Genomic DNA, 22,885 nt, shown 5'->3' with positions numbered 1-22,885 from the left:
TGCAAGGGGAGGCACCTGGGACATCACCTTGGGCGTGGCTGTGGGGCCATCCCTGTGCCTTGGGTCACCCGGATTTGGAGGGTCATCAAACCTGAACAGCTCCTGCATCCCAGGGAGGGCCGGGCCATGGCATGCCCGGGGTGATGGTGAATGCACGAGTCATGGTGAGCCCACGGGTCACAGTGGGCCCAGGGGTGACAGTGGGCTCGTGAGTGACAGCCCTTGGGTGACAGCCATGGGTGACAATGAGTCCACAGGTGACAGTGAGCCCACAGGTGACAGCCAGGGGTGACAGTGAGCCCATGAGTGACAATGAGTCCCACAGGTGGACAGTGAGCCCGTGGGTGACAGCCACAGGTGACAGTGAGTCAGTCCATGGGTGATAATGAGCCCACGAGTGACGCTGAGCCCGTGGGTGACAGCCCACAGGTGACGCTGAGCTGGTGGGTCACGGCGAGCTGGGGTCAGGGGTCACCCACATGCCAAGCACACTCCGGGTGTGTGCTGTCCTGGCTCCCAGCCTCCTCCACAACCAGCTGCCAAGGGACAGATCCAGTCCCGACTGCTGACACCAGTGGGATTATCCCAGCAGTGCCAAAAGTCTCCCCATGGAGGCACTGGAGCATCCCTGTGCCGGGATGGGGATGAGGAGTGGCCCTGTGGCAGCTGGGTCAGACAGGGAAGCAGGTTTTTGGAGATCCTGTGTGCTGGCAGCTGTGGGAATGGTTGGATCATGGGGAATCCTCATCTTGGCTTTGGGACTGTGCTGTGCTGAGGGGGTCCTGGGTGGGGGGTCCTGGGGTGCCAGCAGGGAGAGGGTGTGATGGGGGTTTCTGGCTGCTGGAGATGGAGCAGGATACTGGGGATGGAGTGGGGGGATGCTGGGGATGGAGGGGTTACTGGAGGCAGAAGGAGGATACTGAAGGTGTGTGGGATACTGGAAATGCAGGAGTGGGATGTTGGAGATGGAGGGGGGATACTGGAGATGAAGAAGAGGGGATACTGGAAGTGCAGGGGTGGGATACTGGAGGTGCAACAAGGGATACTGGAGATAGAGGCAGGGATACTGAAGGCACAGGAGGGGATGGAGGGAAGATGCTGGATGGGATGTGGAGTGCAGGAGGAGACAGATGGGATAGTGGAGATGCAGGAGAGGGATGGTGGAGACTGGGGGACAGCAAGAGGTGGTTCAGAGGGGACACTTTGGGGGTGGCAGGAGGCGATGCAAGGGGGAGGAACCTGCCAGCCCTGGAAGAGTTAACACTCCCCCAAACTCCTCCTGGGTTTTCCTTCCAGCTGCTTCAGCTCAGGAAGGTCTGTATGTGGGGAAATTCCTGCAGGCAGCTGCTCCAGCCACATTCCCACATTCTCGAGCCCCGGCATCTCCAGGGACCTTCCCTCCCTCCTGCTGTCTGCGGGAAATGCCTCTGCCCCCCCCCAGACACTACACAAAGTGCCTTTCTTTGGGGGGCTACTGGGGAGACACCTCAGTGTCACAGCAAGATTTAACCCAGGACGGGGAAAACCCCCAAGCACCTCCAAGCCCCCTGTGTTTGCCCCCCCCCAATATGGGACTGATTTCTCGCACGCCAGCAATCTGGGGTTGATGGTGGTACCCCAAGGACTGGGGACAGGGGGGGCACCCCCAGGCACAGGGACCTCCCAGGAAGGCAGCATCATTGGAGTGGGGCTTGGGGTTTAAATTTGGGGGGTTGCACCATTTGGGGCTGAAATTTGGGGGTTGGCACCATTTGGGGTTTAAGATTCGAGAGGGTTGTACTGTTTTGGACAGAAATTTGGGGGTTGCAGTTTGAGGCTTTGCACTCTTTGGGGCAGAGATTTGGGAATTAAAGTTTTGTGCCATTTTGGATTTGGGAGTTTGCACCATTATTGGGGTCTGTAGAGGCACATAGGGTTGAAAACTTCCCTGCGTCCCCCCAAAACCTCTTTGCCACCAGCCCAGGGTGTCCTCCATGGATTGAGGTGTCTCCAGCCAGTGCAGGCAGGACCAGGGAATATTTTGAGGCCAGGCTGTTGTTTCAGGCCTGGGGAATGTTTTGGGGCTGGAGGGGTTTTGGCTGAGGGGTAGTTTGCGGGCTGGGGAATCTTTTGGGGCCAGGGGTTTTTTTGGGGGGGGCTGTAAGAGTGTTTTGAGGCTGGGGTGATGTTTTGGGGCTGTGATGGTGTTTTGGGGCTCGGGGAGATATTTAGAGGACAGGGGGATGTTTTGGGACCGGGGGGTGTTTTGGTGCCAGAGGTATTTTGTGACAGGGGGTGTTTTGGGGCTGGGAGTGTTTTGCAGTAGAGGGGGCTTGGGCTGGGCTGGGTGTTTCGGGTTGGGTGATGTTTCAGGACTGGTGCAATGTATGGGGCAGGAGTGTTTTGGTGGGGGTGTCTGGGCCGGGGTGTTGGGGCTGTCGGAGCCCATCGTCCCGTCCCTCCCGCAGTACCTGCAGATGAAGTGGCCGCTGCTGGACGTGCCGGCTGGGGCCACGCTGAAGGACAGTCGCTCGCCCTCGCCCGCACACCTGGTAAGAACAGCCCCTTCCTGCAGGGTGGGGGATTCCCAGCACCCCCCCACGATCCTGCAATTATGGAATCAGGAAATGGTTTGGGTTGGAAGGGACCTTAAAGACCACTCAGTCCCACCGCTCTGCCCTGGGCAGGGACACCTTCCACTAGATCAGGTTGCTCCAAGCACTGTCCTACCTGGCCTGGAGCCCTCCCAGGGACAGGGCAGCCATGGTGCTGCTGCCCGGGGGATGTTCCTGGGGGGTGGCTGCTGTCCCACCCTGCCACACGCTCTCCCCGCAGTCCAACAAGGTCCCGGTGGTGCAGCACGGCCATCACATGCACCCGCTGACGCCGCTCATCACCTACAGCAACGACCCCTTCCCACCGGGGTCCCCACCCGGCCACCTCTCCCCGGAGATCGACCCCAAGACGGGTGAGCACAGAGTGGGGGGACACGTTTGGGGGAGCGAAGGGAACATGAGGGTGCGGGTGCTGTGCTGGGAATGGGGGGCTCTCCCTTGGGTGGTCCCTCTGCCTCCTGGGTGGTTTCAGCCCGGTCCCTGGGAGGGGGCTGGGGATGGGTCCTCACCTGGTCACAGGTTGAGCTGGAGTGTGGGGATCCCCCCAAGGGCTGTGCTGTGGGTGTCTCAGCAGCCTCTCCCCAGCCTGGGGTGACGGGTGCTGGGAGGGAGACGGGGTGCTCTGAGGTAGATGGGGTGCTTGGCAGCAGACCAGATGCTCAAAGTGAGATGGGGTGCTGGGAGGGAAATGGGTGCTCACAGGGAGGGTGCTTGGAGGGAGACAGGGTGCTGGAGGCAGACAAGGTGCTCAGTGGGAGCTGGGATTCTCAAAGGGAGGGTGGTGGAGGCAGACATGGTACTGGAGGACAGTGGGGGGGCCCCGAGGCTGCTGTGCCCCTGTTCTAACCGCCCATTCTGTCCCCTCTCTCCCCCGCAGGGATCCCGCGGCCGCCGCACCCCCCTGAGCTGCCCCCCTACTACCCGCTGTCCCCCGGAGCTGTGGGGCAGCTCCCGCACCCCCTGGGCTGGCTTGTGCCACAGTAAGGATGGACTGGCCCCGGCACGGGGGTTGCTTCCAGCTTCGTGTCCCTGTGAATCCCGGGAGCCCACAGCCCCCTGAGACCCTCCTCCTCTTCCCACTTTACCCAGTTTCCCCCGCGAGTTCTGCAGGATGCCACAGGCTCCCGTGGGGGGTGGGAAGGGCGGGGCTCCCCACCACTGGAAAATTTGGGAATCATTCAGATGGAGATAGCTGGAGACCAGTCCAAGGATCCCCATGAACTGGGAAGGGATCTTTTTTCTGCTGAAACTCATGTTTTTGCAGGCAAGGACAGCCCGTGTACTCCATCCCTCCCGGTGGCTTCCGGCACCCGTATCCCGCCCTCGCCATGAATGCCTCCATGTCCAGGTGGGTCTTGGAAGGGGGAGGGACCCTCACAGGCATCCTGGAGCTGGTGGTCGGTTTTGGGACACTTCCCTGCAGAAAATGCACAGGCACAGACCAGTCCCAGATCGGGGTGTTCCCCTTGCATGAAGATCCCCCTGGAGGGAGCGGGTGGTCCCCACAGGTGGAGGAATGTGACATCCCAAGGGCTCAGGGCATCGCTTGGGTTGGGTTTGTGTCCCCATCTCAAAGCTGGGGCAGGATTTGGGTGCTTTTGGGTGGATTTGGGGTCTCCAGGGTGGATTTGGGGTCTCCAGCATGGCTTTGGGGATTGCAGCATGGATTTGGGGTTTGCAGAGTGGATTTGTGGTTTCCAGGGTTGATTTTGGGGTTTGAAGCATGGATTTGGAGTTCCAGCATGGTTTTGGGGTTTCTAACTTAACTGGCTTGAGGCTAGTGGTCTCTCAGCCCAGGAGGTTCTCAGGGGGGGTCTGTGGGTGCCTGTGGGGAGGTGACCACCCCTCCTGTTCTCTCCCCCCGCTGCAGTTTGATGTCCAGCCGCTTCTCCGCACACATGGTCCCACCGCCCACCCACGGGCTGCACCCCTCGGGCATCCCACACCCCACCATTGTCTCACCCATCGTCAAGCAGGAGCCCACCCAGCCCAGCGCCAGCCCCGGAGGCAGCTCGTGAGTGGGGGCCGGGCCAACCGTGGGGACAGGGGCTCGTCCAGGGGGTCCTGACCCCCATCCTGCTCCTTCCAGGAAATCCCCTGTGGCAGTGAAGAAGGAGGAGGAGAAGAAGCCCCACATCAAGAAGCCACTCAACGCCTTCATGCTGTACATGAAGGAGATGAGGGCCAAGGTGGTGGCTGAGTGCACGCTGAAGGAGAGCGCTGCCATCAACCAGATCCTGGGCCGGCGGGTATGGTTGGGATCCCCCCATCAGGGATCCTCCAGACAGCCCAGCTCCACTTCTCCCCACGGATCCATCCCTGGACCTGGGGTCCTTCCAACCCAGGGAGTCCCAGGGAGGTGTCAGGCGTGGGGAGGGATGGGGAGGGATGGACCTCTGCATCCCAGGACAGTAGGACCTCAGGGTCAGCAGCATGGATCTGGGGATTCCAGCCTGGCTTTGGGGTTTCCAGTGTGTCTCTGAGGTCTCCAGTGTGGCTTTGAGGTCTCCAGCATAGTTCTGGGCTTCCCAGCATGTCTTTGTTGTCTCCGGTGTGAATTTGAGGTTTCCAGCATGGCTCTGGGGTCTCCAGTGGGGATCTGGGGGTTTCCAGCATGGCTTTGGGGTTCCCGGAGTGGCTCTGGGGTCTCCAGCGTGGTCTCTCCCTGCAGTGGCACTCGCTGTCGCGGGAGGAACAGGCCAAGTACTACGAGCTGGCGCGGAAGGAGCGGCAGCTGCACTCGCAGCTCTACCCGACCTGGTCGGCGCGGGACAACTACGTACGTGTGTCCCCCGCGGTCCCACCCCCCCGAGAGGCCCCCTCTCCCAGGGTTTGGCTGGCAGGGGAGGGCTGGCCGTGCTCCGGGGTCGGTGTTTGGGGTGTTGGGGGCGGTTGGTGACGACGCCAAGTCCCCGCGGATGCTCTGGGGCAGCGTCAGCCCCAGTTTCCCACCACGGGCAGCCAAAAGCCACAGAAGAACCCGAAATCATCTTTTCCAGGGCAAGAAAAAGAAGCGGAAGCGCGAGAAGCTGGCGCAGCAGCAGAGCCACGACACGGACAGTGAGTACCCCCCCCCCGCCTCCCCTGGCCAGGCTCCGGCCGCTCACCGCTGTGCCTGCCCTCCCCAGGCTCCCTGCCCTCCAAGAGCAAGAAGCCGTGCGTTGCCGTACCTGCCACCCGAGAAGCCCGTGTGCCAGCCCGGCCTCGTCCCACGCAGCATGCTTGCCCGCCACTCGCCGCCCACCCGCCGCGCCGGCCCCCACCCACTCGGAACAGGCCCAGCCGCTCTCGCTCACCACCAAGCCAGAGGCCAGGGCTCAGCTCGCTGTGCATTCCACTGTCCTCTCCAGCAAAGCCTCCTCTTCTTCCTCCTCTTCCTCTTCCTCCTCCTCCTCCTCCTCCTCCTCCTCCAGCCTCAGCAGCCCACCCTCGCTCCTCTCCAGACCCATCCCCTTCCCCTCCGTGCCCCCCACGGCTCTCGTCTCCTCGCCCCCTGGCTCTGTCCCGGCTGCCTTGGCCGTGCTGCAGACACAGCCCCTTTCCCTGGTCACCAAACCTGCTGACTAAGGGAAAAACCTCATCCCCCCTCGTCCCCTTCACCCGTCCCCTCCCCGCTGTACATTGCAGAAGCCACAATCAAGATTCAAACGCAGCCAAAACCATTATTGGTCAATATTTGACCCTTTCTGAACTTTTTGGAAGCAGACTCTGGAGGAAGGGGCTTTCTACTCAGAGCTGCTGCCAGCAGTCGACCTAAAGACTGTTTTTATTAAAAAAATGGAAAAAAAGGAAAAAAAAATTAAATAGACCCTCCACAAGCTGCCGACGATGGGAATCTCCGTGGGATGAGCCAATTGCCCGTCGCTGCCGTGGGGCATAGGGATGGCACTGGCACGGTGATGCCGGCACTGAACATGGCGAGTGCTGTGCTGGAGCCGGCATTCCATCCTGGATCCTACAGCAGGAATGCCTCCACCTGCTCCCGAACCCTCCCATCCTGTGGCTCTGCTCCCATCCCCGGCTCCCACCTTCGCTCTGTCCTGGCGAGGAGCCGGATCCTGTCCCGGGGGTGCTGCTCCATCGGTGCTGCTTCTGCCCGCGGTCATGCCGGGGTGGGCAGGGTCCAGGGCTGAGCCCTGGGGGGGTTGTGTTTTTATCACCTCGAAATCCTGTTATTTTTCACAAAAGGAAATAAAACTACAGCTGCAACTCACTGCGTGAGCGTGGTCCATGCGGGAAGGGCTCGCTCCTTGTGCATCACCTCCTTCCTGGGAAACGTGTCGGGATGGGCTTCCAGTCCCACTGCAGAGGTCCAGCATCCCCTGAACACCTCTGTCAATGGGCACACGGTGATTTTGGAGTGTCCAGTTTGGGGTGCTAGAGCGATCCAGGCAGCAGGATGTGGGGGATTGGGTGACCCAGTTTAGGAGGTGCTCAGGAGGTGGGAAGTGGGAGTTACTGGTGTGCACTGGATGCTCCGTGCCTGCTTCTTCCAAACCAGGGATGAAAAGATTGGGATGAAAAAGGACCAGCACAAAACCAACCCAATGGATTTTCACTTCACCTGAAGTCCTCAATCAGTTCAATATTTGGGCCCATCAGGACTCCTCCCTCTTCCTGTGTTTTAACAGGAAAAAAACCTCAGTTTTCCCCCGGAACTCACAATTTTGTTTCTGTTTCAGATTGACTCCAAGCTGCACCCATCCAGAGCTGATTTGTGGGGTTCATAGTCCTGTTCCATTCCCTTTCTGAATTTCCCTCCCAGTTCCCATATCCCAGGACCTTCTCTATCCACACCCCTCCTGCATTTTGGGGACCGTGGTGTCCCCCAGCTCCCGGCTGTGGCAGTGGTGACATCCTGACTGCCGGTGACAGGTGAGCCCATCCTGCAGCTGCTGGGTCTGGTGGGGCTTCAGCTCCTTTGGGGATCAGTGATGTTTTTCACTCCTGTTTTGACATTTCCTTTTCCCTTTCCAGCGCTGAGAAGCCACCGGGGAAGTATTTTTGGGGAACTGGAGCAGCAGCAGGTGCCTGTCTGCAGGTAAAGGCGAAAGGGACCATCTCGGTGTCCTTATGGAAGATGCATCTGTGTTTTCTAGATGAACACAACGCTGGCATGTATAACTCCAGCAGATGACACCTGGATTTGAGGATTTTCGTATCAGAGCTGGGCAGAACTACCAAAAACTCGCACGTGACCTGTGCCCCCAGCTGAGGGGCCCTTGGCTGAGCCCCAGGGACACATCTGGAGCCAACGCTGGCTCCCAAAACCTTGTGAAAACTCCTGATGCCTTCTGCAAACAGCAGTGGGACCTGCAGCAGGAGCATGGCTTCTCCATCCAGTGCAGGACCATCATCTGGACAGCAGAAACTCCCATGTTGGAGCATCCTAGAGCTCCCAAAATCATTGTTCCCAGGGGTCCTGGCTAGTTGGGAGCCGTGAGCAGCGAGTGCAGCTCATGCAGCTGCTTGGTGCCACCACCACCAAATCCTCCCAGTGCCCGGAGCACGACTGCCATTGTCACACCCAAGATAACCCCAAATCTGGGAGGCGTTTCCATTCCACACTCCAAATTATTTAAATTTCCTTCTTTCAAAGAAAAAGAAAAGTGCGGATTCTGGGAAGGAGCTCCATTCCTCTGCAGGAGCACCCAGGAGGACCGGCCACGTGTCGCACGGTCATGCGAGCGCCGGGGTGGAGGGGATTAGGGTGTCACCCAAAACGTGCGTGGCTGTTGCTTGAAAAGGGCCAAAACGGAGCCTTTTTCAGAGAAAGTGTTCCAAGAAAGCGGTTTTGGGCGAGGAACGCCTGGATGGCATGTGGCCTCACTCTCCCCGACACTGGGAGCGGGCTGTGGACAAACAGCTCCTTGAATTGGATTTCATGGGAAATTAAAGGCATGAAGAGACCTGCCACAAGAATTAAATCTGAACTGGAGCCAGACAGCTTCAAACAGATGTTGGGCTTCAGCAGGAGAATATTCCTTTGTTTTACTCGACGTTTTCCCATACGGAAAAGGAACATCTGTTCCAGTGCGTTCACAGTGCTCCAGAGCTGAGACGGGATGGGATTATCCCTGCCAGAGGAGAAGGAACTGGTCACCAAACCCTGCTGGCCTCACTGCTCCTGGGAGAGAGGGTGAGACCAGTGATGTGTTGCTCCAGCCTTGGGTGGACCCGCTGGATCTGTCGTGGTTGAACAGATCATAGGATCAATACATCCATCACGCCTGCAGCAATACAGCTGGATGAAAATGCTGAATTCAGAGTGGTTTTCCATGGAAAATGGGTCCTTCCGGGTTTTATTTGTCCACTGGGAGGTGCTTCTACAGGAGGCATCTCTGCCCATGGCAGGGGATTGGAACAAACTAGTCTTTAAGGTCCCTTCCAACCTAACCATTCCATGATTCTAGAAGAGGAAAACTCTGGGGTTTGTCTTTGTTGCAGACAAAAACTGGATATCCAGTGTGTTTCCATTTGGGATGATGTGACAAGAAGGTCTGGTAGCCCCACTGCTCTGTTTCGGACAAATTTTTGATGATGTTTTCTATGATTTAACTTGTCCTCAGAGCTGGAAGGTGAAATGGAGCTGGTCAGCCTGGGGTGTTGGAGGCTTAGGACGCTCCCCAGCAGTGTTTGGCTCCCTGGAAGTAACTAAAGGGGCTCCAAGAGAGCTGGAGAGGGACTTGGGACAAGGGATGGAGGGACAGGACAAGGGGGAATGGATTCCCACTGACAGAGGGCAGGGTTAGATGGGATATTGGGAGGAAATTTTTCCCCATGAGGGTGGTGAGGCCCTGGCACAGGTTGCCCAGAGAAGCTGTGGCTGCCCCTGGATCCCTGGAAGTGTCCAAGGCCAGCTTGGACAGGGCTTGGAGCAACCTGGGATAATGGAAGGTGTCCCTGCTCATGGCAGGGGGTGGAATTGGGTGATCTGTAAGGTCCTTTCCAACCCAAACCATTTTGTGACTCCACGATTTTCCAGTTACGAGATTTCACTTTTCAAACTTGCACCAAAGCCCCACAATTTTACAGCCAGAGGCCCCAGTTTTTCCCATGAGAAATGAGGTGCTGCCGCTGCCACTGTTTCTTCACGAGGTGCATCCCAACCACATCCAGGGAAGAGGAAAAGGTCAGGGAGGGAATGACATCCCACAGAGTGTTGGCAGCAGAGGGAAGGGGTAGCGTGTTGTGCAGAGGTGGGACAGCTGGATCCTGCCTTAGTGAGAGGCACAAAACAGCTGGAAGAGGGGACAGGGTGCCCGTGGGGTCCCCGTGGAGACACAGCCGGGCAGGAGAGCTGGGAGCAGCCGTGGGAATGATGGAGCTGGGGCTGGAAATGAGCAGCTGCATCCTTGGTAAATCACGTTCACCATCATTGCTGCCTGTTCCTAGAGGGAAACAAAGCTCGGGAAGTGCTTGGTGTCTGCTGGCTGGGGATGGTCCAGGTGAGGAACTACCACAGAGCTGTGCTTGGGGTGGAACTGGCTGCCCCATCCCTGGAAGTGTTCAAGGCCAGACTGGACAGGCCTTGGAGCAATCTGGTCTAGGGGAAGGTGTCCGTGCCCGTGGCAGAGGGGTGGGACTGGGTGGTTTTTAAGGTCTCTCCCAATCCAAACCATTCCCCGATTCCGTGAGAAGGTTTCAAACCTTTGAGAGCCAAACCCCCCAGGCTGCAGCCCTTGTGGAGTTTATTGCCAGGAGCTGGCGAACACCTCGTTAAGGGCTCGTTGGAAGCAAACTCCTGGGAGTGCTGGCCCTGGGCGTGGGAGCATCTGGGGGCCAGCTTGGAGCTTTCCCTGCCGGTTTTTGGACGTGGGGTTACTTCTGTCACCTCCTCCCGATTGCTTAATTGCAGCCACCTCCCCCCTCCTTCGGCCCCCCTGCTCCGGCTGGCCAGGCACTAATTGAAAAGCCTAATGAGGTCCCAGGGGTCTCCTGCAGAGATGAAGCTAATTAAGGGCTCCACCACGAACACCGAGGTTTCCTCAGACCTCTTTTTCGGGGCCCGGGGGGGGGAGAGTGCACCAGATGTCCTGTTCTCCCGCTCTGCGTGCTCAGGGCTCCTGCCAAAGCAGCTGGTGCAGAGGCAGTGGCTACACTTAATACATTTTAATTAGCATCATTAAATTCTTCCATTTGCTAATTGTTTCTCCTTTTGATCCTTTATCCTGACCAGATTAGCCCTCTGGGGGAAGGGACAGGATGGGGGATGCAGACGTGTCGGGCAAGGTGAGGACTTTATTATCTTGTCACCAGACCTTGGGACAACATGTTAAAACACCCCAATTAGTGTAGATTAAGGCCAGATTTGTGTGTCCAGCCTGTTCCTGGTGGCTATTCTTAGAAAGAGTCATCCCCAAAAAGTGAGATTCCACAAGGATTCATGAGAATAGACAGCACCAGTCCAGGAACCCCCAAAACGCTGCTGAGTTGGGATGTAGAGTTGTTGTTCAGGTGATAACACACTCAGGTGACTTTTGGGGTGTCCTGTGCAGGGCCAGGAGTTGGACTTGATGGTCACTGTGGATCCCTTCCAACCCGGGATATTCCAAGATCCCATGACACAGGACCAGCAGCCGTCTCATGTTGGCTCAGGCTGTGTGGGGAGGGATGAGAGGTGAGGTGAGGTCACTGGTCCTGTTTATCCTGTTTTATCCCAAGAGAAGTGTTAGATCCTGGTGTGAGCCACCCGGCTCTGGGCTGATGTCAGCCTCATCCATGGTATTTGGGGCAGAATTCTGTTCCCAGAGGCATTGTTGTAAATCCAGAGGAACTTGGCCTCCTCTCAGTCACTCTTGACTTCCAGGGGATGATTGAAAGCTGGGCATGAGAAACAGCCTCGATTCTCTGTTTAAATCCCAAAAAAGAGTTGGGCCAACTGTTCTGGTCTCCTTGGAAAGGCTGGCATGGGCAGAGCTGAGCAGCAGGGATTGTTGGAATGTGTTGAATTGAATTGAGATTCCTCAGAGACTGGGTTAAAAAAAGAAAGAAGAAAATCAACCACATCATCCGCGATGCTCCAAGGCAGGATTATGCCCCAGTTGTTCCTCCATCACTGTGTGGGACTCGGTTTCCATGTGATGTTTTTCCTCTTTTAGAGTTAAATGGAGTGACTGGAGAAGCTAATGGATCCGTGAAGGATTGTGATTCCTTCTGGAGACAGGTGAGACTTTGCTGCGGGATGTGCCGTGTGATGGATGAGACACCACGGAATAGTGGGTTAAACACCAACAGGTTCATCCTGGGGGCAGAGGAAGGCAAAACCATTGATCTAAATGGAAAAAGGTGGGGTGACGGGGAGAACAGGTTGGGATTGGCAGGAATGAGCCAAGTCAGGGAGGAGATGGTAGAATTTGTGCGTCTGCAGAACTGCACAGGGAGGTGGGGCTGCCTGGGGAAGGACGGGCAGGGAAAAAGCTGGAGATCAAACTCCTGGAGGATGATGCCCCCTCACGCTGATGTATCTGAAACAGGAGACAGAGCTGTGCAGGGTCACTGGGTGGAAGCAGGAGTGAACATGAGGAAGATGCAGGAGGAGCGCCCCAGGCCCACCTGGAGCTCCTTGTTTCACGAGGATATCCAACACGGCTCGGCGGGAGGAGGAATGCAGCGGGAGCCAAATCCTCCGGGGACAATTTTGGACACAAGAGGTGATGTGTGGCTGGGAGGTGACCCTGGGTGACATCAGTCACAGCTCCAGGACACCCAGTGCCACTGTCACTGTGCTGGACACAGCTCATGGATCCGAGGCCATCGGATCCACCTGAGGAGCTCAGCTCTGGGCTCCAGACCCTGCAGCTGGTACAGGGATCACGGGTGGATTCGGGAATGTTTCTACATTTTATCTGCATCAGGTAGAGGTGAGGTTGAGTTCCAGGTAGGAGAGCAGGAGGAGCTGCTGGAACAAGTCCAGAGGAGGACACAGAGATGCTCTGAGTGCTGGAGCCCCTCTGCTCTGGAGCCAGGCTGGGAGAGCTGTGAGTGTTCACCTGGAGAAGGCTCCAGGGAGACCCAAGAGCCCCTTCCAGGGCCTAAAGGGGCTCCAGGAGAGCTGGAGAGGGACTTGGGACACGGGCCTGGAGTGACAGGACAAGAGACAATAGCTTCAGGCTGATACAAGGCATGGTTAGATAGGATATTAGGGAAAAATTCTTGGCTGTGGGGGTAGTGAGGTCCTGGCACAGGCTGCCCAGAGAAGCTGTGGCTGCTCCACCCCTGGAAGTGTCCAAGGCCAGGTTGGAGCAACCTGGGATAGTGGAAGGTGTCCCTGCCCGTGGCAGGGGGTGGGACTGGATGGTTTGGAAGGTCCCTTCCAACCCAAAGCATCTTGTGATTCTATGAATCTCTGGAAAGATGGATATTTAGTCTAGAGATGGGAGATGTAACAGCCTAAACCAAAAGCTCTCAGAAGAAAAGAGCAAACAGCCCTGGGTGCCCGGGGGCAGCCACAGCCGATTTCCGGCCGCCGCTGGGAATCCTTGGGAATCGCTGCTGTTGTGCTCGGCCAGGCCAAAAAGAAAAACAACGGGTTATCCAAAAAATTAAGTAATATCTGAAAAGTAACAAGTTATCAAAAAATCCCCCAAAAAACCAGGTTATCAAAAAATGAAATAATATCCGAAAAATAACAGGTTATTAAAAAATAACAGGTTATCCAAAAAATAACAGGTTTTCCGAAAACACCATGTTATCTGAAGCAGTCCTGAACCAAAGGACAGGAAACCTGCCCTGATTTCCCAACTGCCGCCCCCACAGCCTCCCCCACTCCAGGGCCGGGAGGGCACCCCCAGCGCCCCGCTGCTCACAGCTCCCAGCCGTGGGCTCTCCAGGCCTGGGAACAGACCCCAAACCGGGGGTTTTACCCCAAAAAAGCCGCTCTGACCCGCGCTGGGGGGAGGAGCTGCAGGCCGGGCTGGCCTCCGCCAGGGGGCGCCAAGCCGCTTCCCGCCCGTGACCCCGGCTTTTAGGCCCGGCGCCCCCCCCCTCGGGCCCGGCAACAAGCCAACCCCTATCGCACGCCACGCCCCGATCACGTCTGAGCACAGTATATAGCTATATTAACAGCCCCGCCCGCTGAACCACGCCCCCACAAACTACGGTCCTCTCAGACAAGCCCCAACCCCCGCTCCGGCCCTCAGTCCCGCCGCCCACTTCTCCTTAAGCCCCCCGCCAGACCCTCAGCCTTTGCCCCCCGTCGGGGCAGCAAGCCCCGCCCCTGTCCCTCAGCCCCCGCCCATATCTCCAGGCACCGCCACGTGCCCCCAGCCCCGACCCCCCGCGCGAACCGGTCTCGCTCGCCTCCTCCCCCGCCAGCGCCCCACTCTCGCGAGATCCGCGCCCCGGCAGCGGCCGCCAGTGAGGGGCCCGCCCGTCATGGAGGGGCCGCGCCCGTGCGCTGCCAGCTGCTGCTGCTCTGCTGCCTGCTGGCTGCTCGCGCTCCGCGGCCACCGGTGAGCCCGCCAGGGCGCTGGGCAGGGGCGGGAAAGGGGCAGACGAAAGCCCTTGGCCGGGAGGGGCTCACTGGCATACCGCGCTCCGTTGCGGGGGCTCCTGCTGCCCTGGGGCCGCTGCGTGGGAGGGGGCCGGGAGGGCTCCCCGGGGTCCGCCGTTGTCCCTCTCTCTTAGTCCCCTCTCCCCCGGTTCCCCCTTTCCCTCTGGGGCTCCCCTCGCCTTCCCCCCCAGCTCCCACTTGCCCCCGTGGGTTTCCCCCTCTCCGCTTGGGTTTCCCCGTCGTCCTGTGGAGTTTCCCTCTCCCTCTCGGGGGATTTCCCCCTCACCGGATCTCAGTTCCCCGGTGCTGACTGTGCCCCCCGTGTTTCCACACAGCTCAGGGGCAGCAGGCGGAGAACGGCAACAGTTCCCCAGCCAACGGGGCACGGCAGCAGCCTGAAGCGGGAAGGCGGCAGGAGGAGGCGGCCAGGGGCACGGAGGGAACGGCCAGGCGGGAGCGTCCACACTCAGCGAAGAAAAGGAGCGAGAGAATGCGGCCAACGGGAACGGAGGGCAGCAATCCCAGCCCCAAACGGGCACGAGCAGCGTAACAGAGACAGATGAGAACCAGGAGGCCAATGAACACCAGAACACAAACGTGCCTGAACAGGGCAGCGATGAAGAGAAGAAGAAGAAGGAGGAGACTGAGTCACAGAACAGTCCAGGCCAAGGCAATGGCACGGGGGATGGCCAAGACAGCACAGGCACCAATGGGGCTGGTGGAGGCAACGGTGGAGGTGGAGAGGGACAGAGCAACGGAGGCCAAGTCGGCAGCACTGACAACCAGGCCAGCAGCTCAGGCAACAGCATCAGTGGCCAGGGCGACGGCACCCAGACCCAGAGCAGAGACCCCCAGGGCCAGGGCGACGGCCAGCAGAACCAGGAGAACCACGACAGCAACAGTGACAAGAACAATGGCCAGGGTGGTGGCAACAACAACAGCCAAGATGACAAGAAGGACAGTGCCAAGAACGAGACCAGCAGCCAGGCCAGCAGTAACAAAAATGGGGCTGATGCCCAGCCTGAGAGTAACAAGAGTGAGGACAACAACAAGAGCAACGAAAAAACAAATGAGGACAATACCCAGAGCAACAACAAGGACCAGAGCACCAACCAGGGCAGCAGTGACAGGAACAAGGATGGCAAGGATGGGGGCACCAACCCCACAAACAAGAACACCAGCCAGGACGGAAGTGACAAGCAGCAGGCCCAGAGCCAGGGCATTGCTGGTGAGAACCAGAGCAATGCTGGTGACAGCCAGGGCAGCGATGGTGCCAAGCAGCCTAGCAGCCAGGACAATCAGAACTCCCAGGTGGACCAAAACCGCCCCTCACAATCATCTTCCTCCACTGCGGACGGCGATGGCTTTTTGGGCAACGAAGAGACCCCCGAAGAGGAAAACACTGAGACCGAGGAGAGCAGGGACACCTCCTTTGATCAGGAGAGAGGCAAGAGTGTTCCCTCCGTGCCCAGGGCCCGCTCGGAGAGCAGCCACTTCTTTGCCTACCTGGTGACCACGGCCGTCATCGTGGCCGCCCTGTACGTGGCCTATCACAACAAACGCAAGGTGAGTGGCCCTGCTCCAACCCCTCCACATCCCCCTGAGGGCTGGGATTGGAACCCACTCAGTCCTTTCCCCTCCCCCTGACTGGTTTCTCACCAGTATTTCCCAGTGTGGTTCACGTTCATGTGGCAGGACAGCAGTGTGAGGAGCAGGGTGGGGACTGTAACCAGGAAAGGACCCCTGTGGAAACTGGGTGATCTCAGCTCTGCTGCTGATTTTTGGTTGAAAGGTGAAAACACAAAGGGTTGTGAAATCCCCACTCACTGACAGTTTTCTACAGCAGGCTGCACAAGATTGGGGTTGTTTTTCCTCACAAAGCTGGTTTTGAGGGAGGAGAAAGGAAACAAATTCTTACTGTTTTTGCTTGTTGAGCAAACCTCATTATCCATCTTAGCTGGGGTCAGGTACTGATATTTATTTATTTCAAGTGCCTTTTCACAGGAAATGGGGTCATAGGAGCAGGTGAGTGAAAAACCACAGGCAAGCCTGTGTTGGAAGGGAGATAAAGCAGCTCCCCCACTCACCCTGTCCCTGTTTTTCTCTCTCCAAAGATCATTGCTTTTGCCCTGGAAGGAAAAAGATCAAAAACTGGTCGACGGCCCAAATCTGGTGATTACCAGAGACTGGATCAAAAGGTGAGACCAACTCAAAGCAGGGACTGTGTCCCCCAAGGCTGGGGGAAGGTTGGGGTGCCTGCTGTGTGTTGGAAATACAAAATATCAACCCTTTGCATTAGAAATGGTCCCAAAGCCCTGAGTCAGTCAGTTTTGGAAAGCAGATTTTGGTCAAAGAACAGGGTTTTACCAGGAAATGGAAACAAAAGTACTGAGAAATGCAGGCAGAGCTGACCCAGCTGAGCAAGGCAGAGGTGGGAGAGTCTCAAGCTCTGTTGTGCTGAAAGTTTGTGCCTGGCTCAAATGACTGTCACCAGTGAGTGAATGAGTGAAGGGTAGGATTTGTGGAGAAATCCCTTCCTTTTTCCCCTTGAAACCTTTTTCACCTCTTGTCCTTCAAGGCAGATGTTATTTTCTGCCATGGGAAGAGGAAAGGGAAGCAAATTAAGACAAGAGCTAGTGTTTGCTTTGGGAGCTCATCAGCCCTCTCCAGCCCCAAGATCTGGGCAGAGCAGCAAAGCAATTCTGAGCTTTCAAGTAATTTAAACCTTTCCTTTTGCCTTTCCAGATCTAAGGTCCTCCTTGGACATTCAATGGGATGACAAGAGCCAGCGATGGGAATGCTGTGCTGCCACAGTTGGATTTCAGTCCTCAGGAAGGAGGGGAAACATTTTTTTGTTTTGCACCTGCACCTTGATAAAGCCTCTCACTTTCCTAAATTTCTCCTTTCCCAGCTGCCTTGTTTTCCCCTTGGGCATCTGGCTGCAGGAAAAGCCAGTGCCAGCATTCCCAGAACTTGTGTGTCCCAATGCAATGGAATTTGCCATCTGCTGGACTGACCCCTCCTCTTGGGGAGGAAATTAAGGATCTGCTGCGCAAAGAGCCATGGCATTGTCCCCTTACCTGGGCATGGAGCTGCTGTGGTCACCTCCTCTTGCTCCGTCCGTTGGGTTTGGATGCTCAGGTTGGGACCGTGGTGATTGCACTTATTTGGAATTGACCCACCACAGACCCAGATTTGGGGCTTCTCTCCCTAATTGAGACAGTTTTCCAGTTTCACGCCTAGATTCCTTTTTTCATGCACATCTTTGGCTGTCTTGGGGTAGTTTTTGGGGTGTAGCTCCAACCCTTCATGCTCCACGCGGGTGTTTTTCCTCCCAGTCCTCCCAGCTGAGCTGTTTGCACTGGAGGTGCTGGTTGTGGTGTGGTGCTGTGCAGGAGGGGGTCAGGCTGGGAAAGCTCCATACCCAGTCAGTGTTGCTGTAGCAGGAGCCACCTGGGGAGGTTGTGATTGTTTCCTCTCCCTCCTCAAACACAGGAAGGAGGGAATGTAAATACCTGAGAAGTTTGGGATGAGTGAAGCTTCCAGTCCCTCAGCCTGCTCTCCTGGTTCTGTTGGACTGGTGCTGGTTGGATCGAGGGCTGCCAGAGGTGTCGGTGCCCCAGACACACCTGTGAGGTGGGTTTTATCCCTGCAGTTCTGCTCCCAGGAGGTTTGTTGAAACTGGGACATCTCTGGAGAGGGCACAAAGTGCCTGCCAGGCTTTTGCTTTGAATTTTTCCAATATAGGCAGAAAAAATTGGATTTGAGGAATTCAGAACTCTTCACATGGGTCCCCACCTGCGCCTGGAGCCGATGCCAGCCGTGTGCCAGTCCCCTACTTGCTCACTGACTGCACAGGAATGATCCCTGGGGGTTAACTTTCCTCGTGGGGGGGATGGGAATGGCTTTTTTCCGGCCTTCCCAGGGTTGGGAAGAATTGGTTACCTGCCCTTTGGTCAGCTTGGACAAGGGCAAAGCCTTTTCCTGGTCACTGTGAAAGCTGCAGCTCTAGTTTGGATTTCCTAATGGCCCATTCCAAGGGGGGAGAGGGGGCTTGACCCTCTCCAAACTCAAAAATCCTCCTCCATTCCCTTTTTACCAGCTGTTGACAAGCACAAGGGGTGGAAGAGGGTCCTCTTGGCTTTAAAGAGTTCTCAGAGTTTCCCTGGGAAACTTCTCAGATGCTGAAAGTACTTCAGGAACTGTTTGGGAGAACTGGAGGGGGAGGTGGAGGGAAGAGAAGGGAAACAGGGCTGGGAATGTAACCCTTGGGAAGAAGGGTGGGAACTCCTGCACCAAGCCTCCCTGCTCCAGGGATGCCATGGGATCAGCCAGGCTCACTGGGGGTCTCATTTAGGGCAGAGTGTGGGGAGGGGGCACTGACTGTTGGCTGGTGACAGCAGGGGGACAAACTCTATTCCAACGTGTGGAATTCTGTGTGTTCCCGGGCTGCTCCAGCCAGGATTTTTGGAATGTGTGTGCTTTTTGGTGTGTGCTCTGTCCCTGCTTTGTCCTTTTTTTTTTTTTTAAATTGAGTAATAATTTAGAAAGGGTTTTTTTTTCACCATCTACTCGCTGCTCTATCCTGGGAGCTGTTTCAAATCCTCTCTTCTCCAGGCTGTGGGAATCCCACCCTAGTGCCAGCAGGGGAGGGAATATTTTGGACCTCAAACACCCTGATCCCAGGCTGGACTGAGCACAAGCTCGTTAGGGTAATGAGGATGTACCTCACAGCTCCAGGAAGCACCAAAATCTCCCCCCTCAGCAATTCCCAGGGCCATCGTGTTGTACCAACAGCCCAGGCTGTCCAAAACCTCTGGGAATCGCTCCCAGTTTGTTGAGTTTTATGGTATTTATTTTATGCAAATGTTCCAAAGGTATCAAGGTACACAGAACCTTTTCCCTTTGGACACACACATTTTCCATGGGTGGTGTCTGTTGGTACAGAGGGTTTTTTGCCAAATATTTCTGCTTTTTAGGCTTGAACCAGCACATGATTTGTTTTCTGCTGCAGTGAAATGCACCTTGCTTGGAAGGATCAGAATTTTTATAGTTCTTTGTACTGTTTTTTGATTTTCTGTGTGGCGAAGTCAATAAATGGATTTAAAAAGACCCAAAACACTGAGTTTTCACTTCTCTCTTGGTTTTGTTTTTCTGGTGTTCTTTGATGGTTTCTGCTGGCAGCTGGCGCCAAAGTGCAGGTTGGTTCCTCTTTATGCAAAACCAGGACTGACTGATAAAAACAGCCCTTTTTTGGAGCTGTTTGTGCTCAGGGCTCCATGTGCAGCCGGAAGGAGCCCAGACAGGCCCAGCCCAGAGCGGATTTGAAGCTTCCAGTCTGCTTAACCCTGCCCAGTGTCGCCCAGTTCCGCCGGGGGGGTGGCAGGAGGTCAGGTCCCAAGAGGAGATTAAACTGCTCTGAACAGAGCTTAGTCCCAAGCTCTCCTCTTGGATTTCTTCTTTCTCCCCTAGGGAACCTTGGAGGAGGATCCCAGCACATCCCAGCTCCTTGGAGCAGCAGAAACTGGGAGAGACTGGAAAAAAGAGACCCCAGTGGTGCAGCTTCTGCTGCCAACCAGCTGTGCAGAGGGGAAGAGAGGGTGCCATGATCCACAGTGGATTATAAGGGCACCTCTGGGGAGTGTTTCCTGCAGTGAATGGAAAAAAACTTCCTCCTTTCACCCACTTTTTTCCTAAGGAGGAAATTCCCTGGTCCCAGTCTCTCTGACCCTGGCCTGGCAGTGGTGCTGAGGCTGGGCTGGGAACAGGGAAGGCCACTGGTTTTCTTGGGAATGGGGTTGCTGAGAGCTTTGGGGAGAAAAAAAAGTGGAAAATGAAAATGAAAATTCCCATGGGGATGTGGGGTTGAGTGCTGGGCCAAACCTTGCTACAAGGGCCTCAAAGCACCACTCTGCTCCATGTCCTTAGGGTGATTTCCCAAAAAACACTGAATTATGCTCCAAGAACTCGCTGAACTCCTTGCTTGCTGCCACCCTGATTTGAGAGGGCTGGAAAGGTCTCAAAATATTTAACTCTGACAGGCAGAGCTGGTGTGGTGGGAAGGAACAGCCTCTCAGGTCCCCCGAGGGCAGGAAGTGGCAGGAGCACCCCGGGGTGCAGTGCCAGCTGGGGTCATGTTGGGGTGATTGCCCAGGATTCAGTGCAGGAGTGGAAATACTGTGAAATAAAATCAGAAATACTTTGCCAACTCAGAGCCCTGGGTTGGGCTCTGCTTATCGGGGCTGGGTTGCTGAGATTCTGATACAGGTGGTTTAGCAGAGAGGCCTGGAGGGTGGAGGGGGTGGAGGATGTTTAATGCACGAGAAACTGGGCAAAACTGGGTGAAACTGGACACTGAGGTGAGAGCTGGGGTTGGGTCTGTGCCCTTCAACCCTCCTGCTCCTGTGCCAGCTGCGACAGGAGGGTGGAGCCAGGGGGGATTGGGCTCTGCTACCAGGGAACAAGAGGAAATGGCCTCAAGTTGTGCCAGGGGAGGTTTAGGTGGGATATTGGGAAAACTCCATCATGGGAAGGGCTGTCCAGCTGTGGCACAACTGCTCAGGGCAGGGGTGGAGTCCCCATCCCTGGAGGGATTTAAGAGCCATGTGCATGTGGCACTTGGGGACATGAGTTAGTGGTGGCCTTGGCAGTGCTCTGATGATCTCAGGGGTTTTTTCCCACCTAAATGATTCCATGATTCTGTGAAATGCTCCTGGATCCACTCCCTGACCTCCAGCCTGGATCCCAAGTGAACCCAACATGCAAACTGAAAACCACCCTCGGGTTTATTTTATCTGATCTTTTTTTGTTTAAAGCTTTGAATCTTGCGTGGCCTCATGAGCAAACACCTGAACCTGTGCTGATCTCACAGCAGGTATTTTCCTTATGGGTAGGGCACCAGCCAAGCAAACACATCAGTTTTAACTCTCCAAGACAAAATTCCATAGTCTGGGGAGGTTTGTTTGGATTAAAAACCCATCAAAATGAGCGAGATGGCATTTGCAAGGTCAGAGCTCTTTGGGGTGAGAAAATCAGGGGGAGAAGCAAGTTTGGGTCCCCCTCAGAGCTGTGGAAGCCATGGGGGTGCTGCTGGGGAGGGCTCGGGTGTCACTGCACCATCCTGTGCCTAAATTGGAGGTTTCTGCTCTGCAGAGGGTCCCAGGTAAGATGTTCCCCTTGGCTTGTTAAACCCTCCCCCTGGTAGCTCTGGTGCTTCCAGATTGAGCCACTCACCTTCCCAGAGGGTTTTTTGGTTGGTTTTCATGTGACTTGTCCCTTTCTCTTCATGTGTGACAGGGAACAACCTGCTACTCATCATTCCTTGGGCTTTTCCCCCTCAGGATCCCTTTGCCCTGGGCCCTGAGGAGGGCAGGGGTCCCCAGCAGGTTGGGGGTGGAGTAGGACCTTCTCTTGACCCCTTGTAGGTGCCCCCGGCCTGGCACAAAACATTCCCTCCCTGTTCATGTGGGTCAGGGGACAGTGGAGGGGCAGGTGATGGTCCCCTCCCTGCAGGACCCTGCAGGATCTGCAGGGGCTGAGGAAGGACACACAGCCTGTGGGGTGAAAAGGAAGGACAGGGACATTGGCTGTGCCCTGGCCTTGCTTTGTCCTACTTTTTTTTGCCAAAAGGAAACTTTTCTGGCTGGCGTTGGTGCATCAGGAGCTCTCCCTTATCTGGGCAGCAGGTGAACATCACAGCTGTCCAAGGAGAGGTGGGGAGTAGTCAGAGCTTCCATCTGGATCACACTCAGTCTCTGCCTTTGTGCTGTCACATTCCACAGAATCACAGAATCACAGAATGTGCTGAGCTGGGAGGGACCCACAAGGAGCATTGAGTCCAACCCTCAGCCCTGCACAGACCCATCCCCAAGAGTCACCCCCTGTGCCCCAGAGGATCATCCAAACCCTCCTGGAGCTCTGGCAGCCTTGGGGCTGTGCCCACTGCCCTGGGGAGCCTGGGCAGTGCCCAACCAGCCTCTGGGGGAAGAACCTTTGGCTGAGATCCAGCCTGAGCCTGCCCTGACACAGCTCCAGCCGTTCCCTGGCTGCTGTCACTGGTCCCCCCAGAGCAGAGCTCAGTCCCTGCCCCTCCTCTGCCCCTGCCCAGGCAGCTGGAACTGCGGTGAGGTCTCCCCTCAGTCTCCTCTTCTCCAGCTGAACACACCAAGTGCCCTCAGTGTCCTCACACAGCTTCAAATCAAGGCCCTTCCCCATCCTCATGGCCCCCTTTGGACATTCTCCAGTGGCTCAATCTCTCCCTTCCACTGTGTCCCCCCAAACTACCCCAGTGTTGAGGTGAGGCCGCCCCAGGGCAGAGCAGAGCGGGACAATCCCCTCCCTGGCCTGGCCATGCTGGGCCTGATGCCCCCAGGACAGGGTTGGCCCTCCTGGCTGCCAGGGCACTGCTGACTCATATTCGACTCATATTCAACTTTCCACACCCACCCCTGGTTGAATTTTCCCCCGACAAGCCTGTGGGCAGAATGGCCACTGTGAGCTCCCTTGGGTCTGCTCCCTTGGGGTCCTTGGGGGCTCCCTGTGGGCCTGTACCCCCCCAGCCAAGAATTGTGGAATAGGTTGGGTTGGGAGACACCTTACAGACAACCCAGTTGCATCCCTTGCCATGGGCAGGGGCACCTTCCACCAGCCCAGGTTACTCCAAGCCCCATCCAACCTGGCCTTGGACACTTCCAGGGATGGGGCAGCCACAGCTTCTCTGGGCACCCTGTGCCAGGGCCTCCCCACCCTCACAGGGAAAAATTTCCTCCCAGTATCCCACCTAACCCTACCCTCTGGC

General features: G+C 56.5%; 2 protein-coding genes across 2 annotated transcripts; both read left to right on the top strand.

Moving 5' to 3' along the window:
• Positions 1-2,466: 2,466 nt before the first annotated feature.
• TCF7L1 (transcription factor 7 like 1) lies at positions 2,467-6,788 on the top strand. The gene is given in 11 exon segments (XM_029963814.1): positions 2,467-2,531; positions 2,815-2,947; positions 3,472-3,574; positions 3,859-3,942; positions 4,465-4,608; positions 4,684-4,843; positions 5,266-5,373; positions 5,594-5,654; positions 5,723-5,755; positions 5,758-5,870; positions 6,123-6,788. Coding segments are annotated over 10 exon segments (942 nt in total). The 5' UTR covers positions 2,467-2,531; positions 2,815-2,850; the 3' UTR covers positions 6,162-6,788.
• A 4,011-nt stretch (positions 6,789-10,799) lies between these two features.
• Positions 10,800-19,203, top strand: TGOLN2 (trans-golgi network protein 2). Its single transcript, XM_029963960.1, has 5 exons — positions 10,800-10,826; positions 13,843-13,952; positions 14,490-15,654; positions 16,203-16,286; positions 16,834-19,203. The coding sequence occupies exons 1-5, from the start codon at positions 10,800-10,802 to the stop codon at positions 16,837-16,839; spliced, it is 1,392 nt and encodes a 463-aa protein (XP_029819820.1). The 3' UTR covers positions 16,840-19,203.
• Positions 19,204-22,885: the final 3,682 nt, after the last annotated feature.

This window comes from Manacus vitellinus, unplaced genomic scaffold, assembly GCF_001715985.3.
Source record: "Manacus vitellinus isolate BGI_N305 unplaced genomic scaffold, ASM171598v3 scaffold_105_pilon, whole genome shotgun sequence".
NCBI classification, from domain to species: Eukaryota; Metazoa; Chordata; class Aves; order Passeriformes; family Pipridae; genus Manacus; species Manacus vitellinus.
This window is presented reverse-complemented; position numbering and strand designations above follow the sequence as displayed.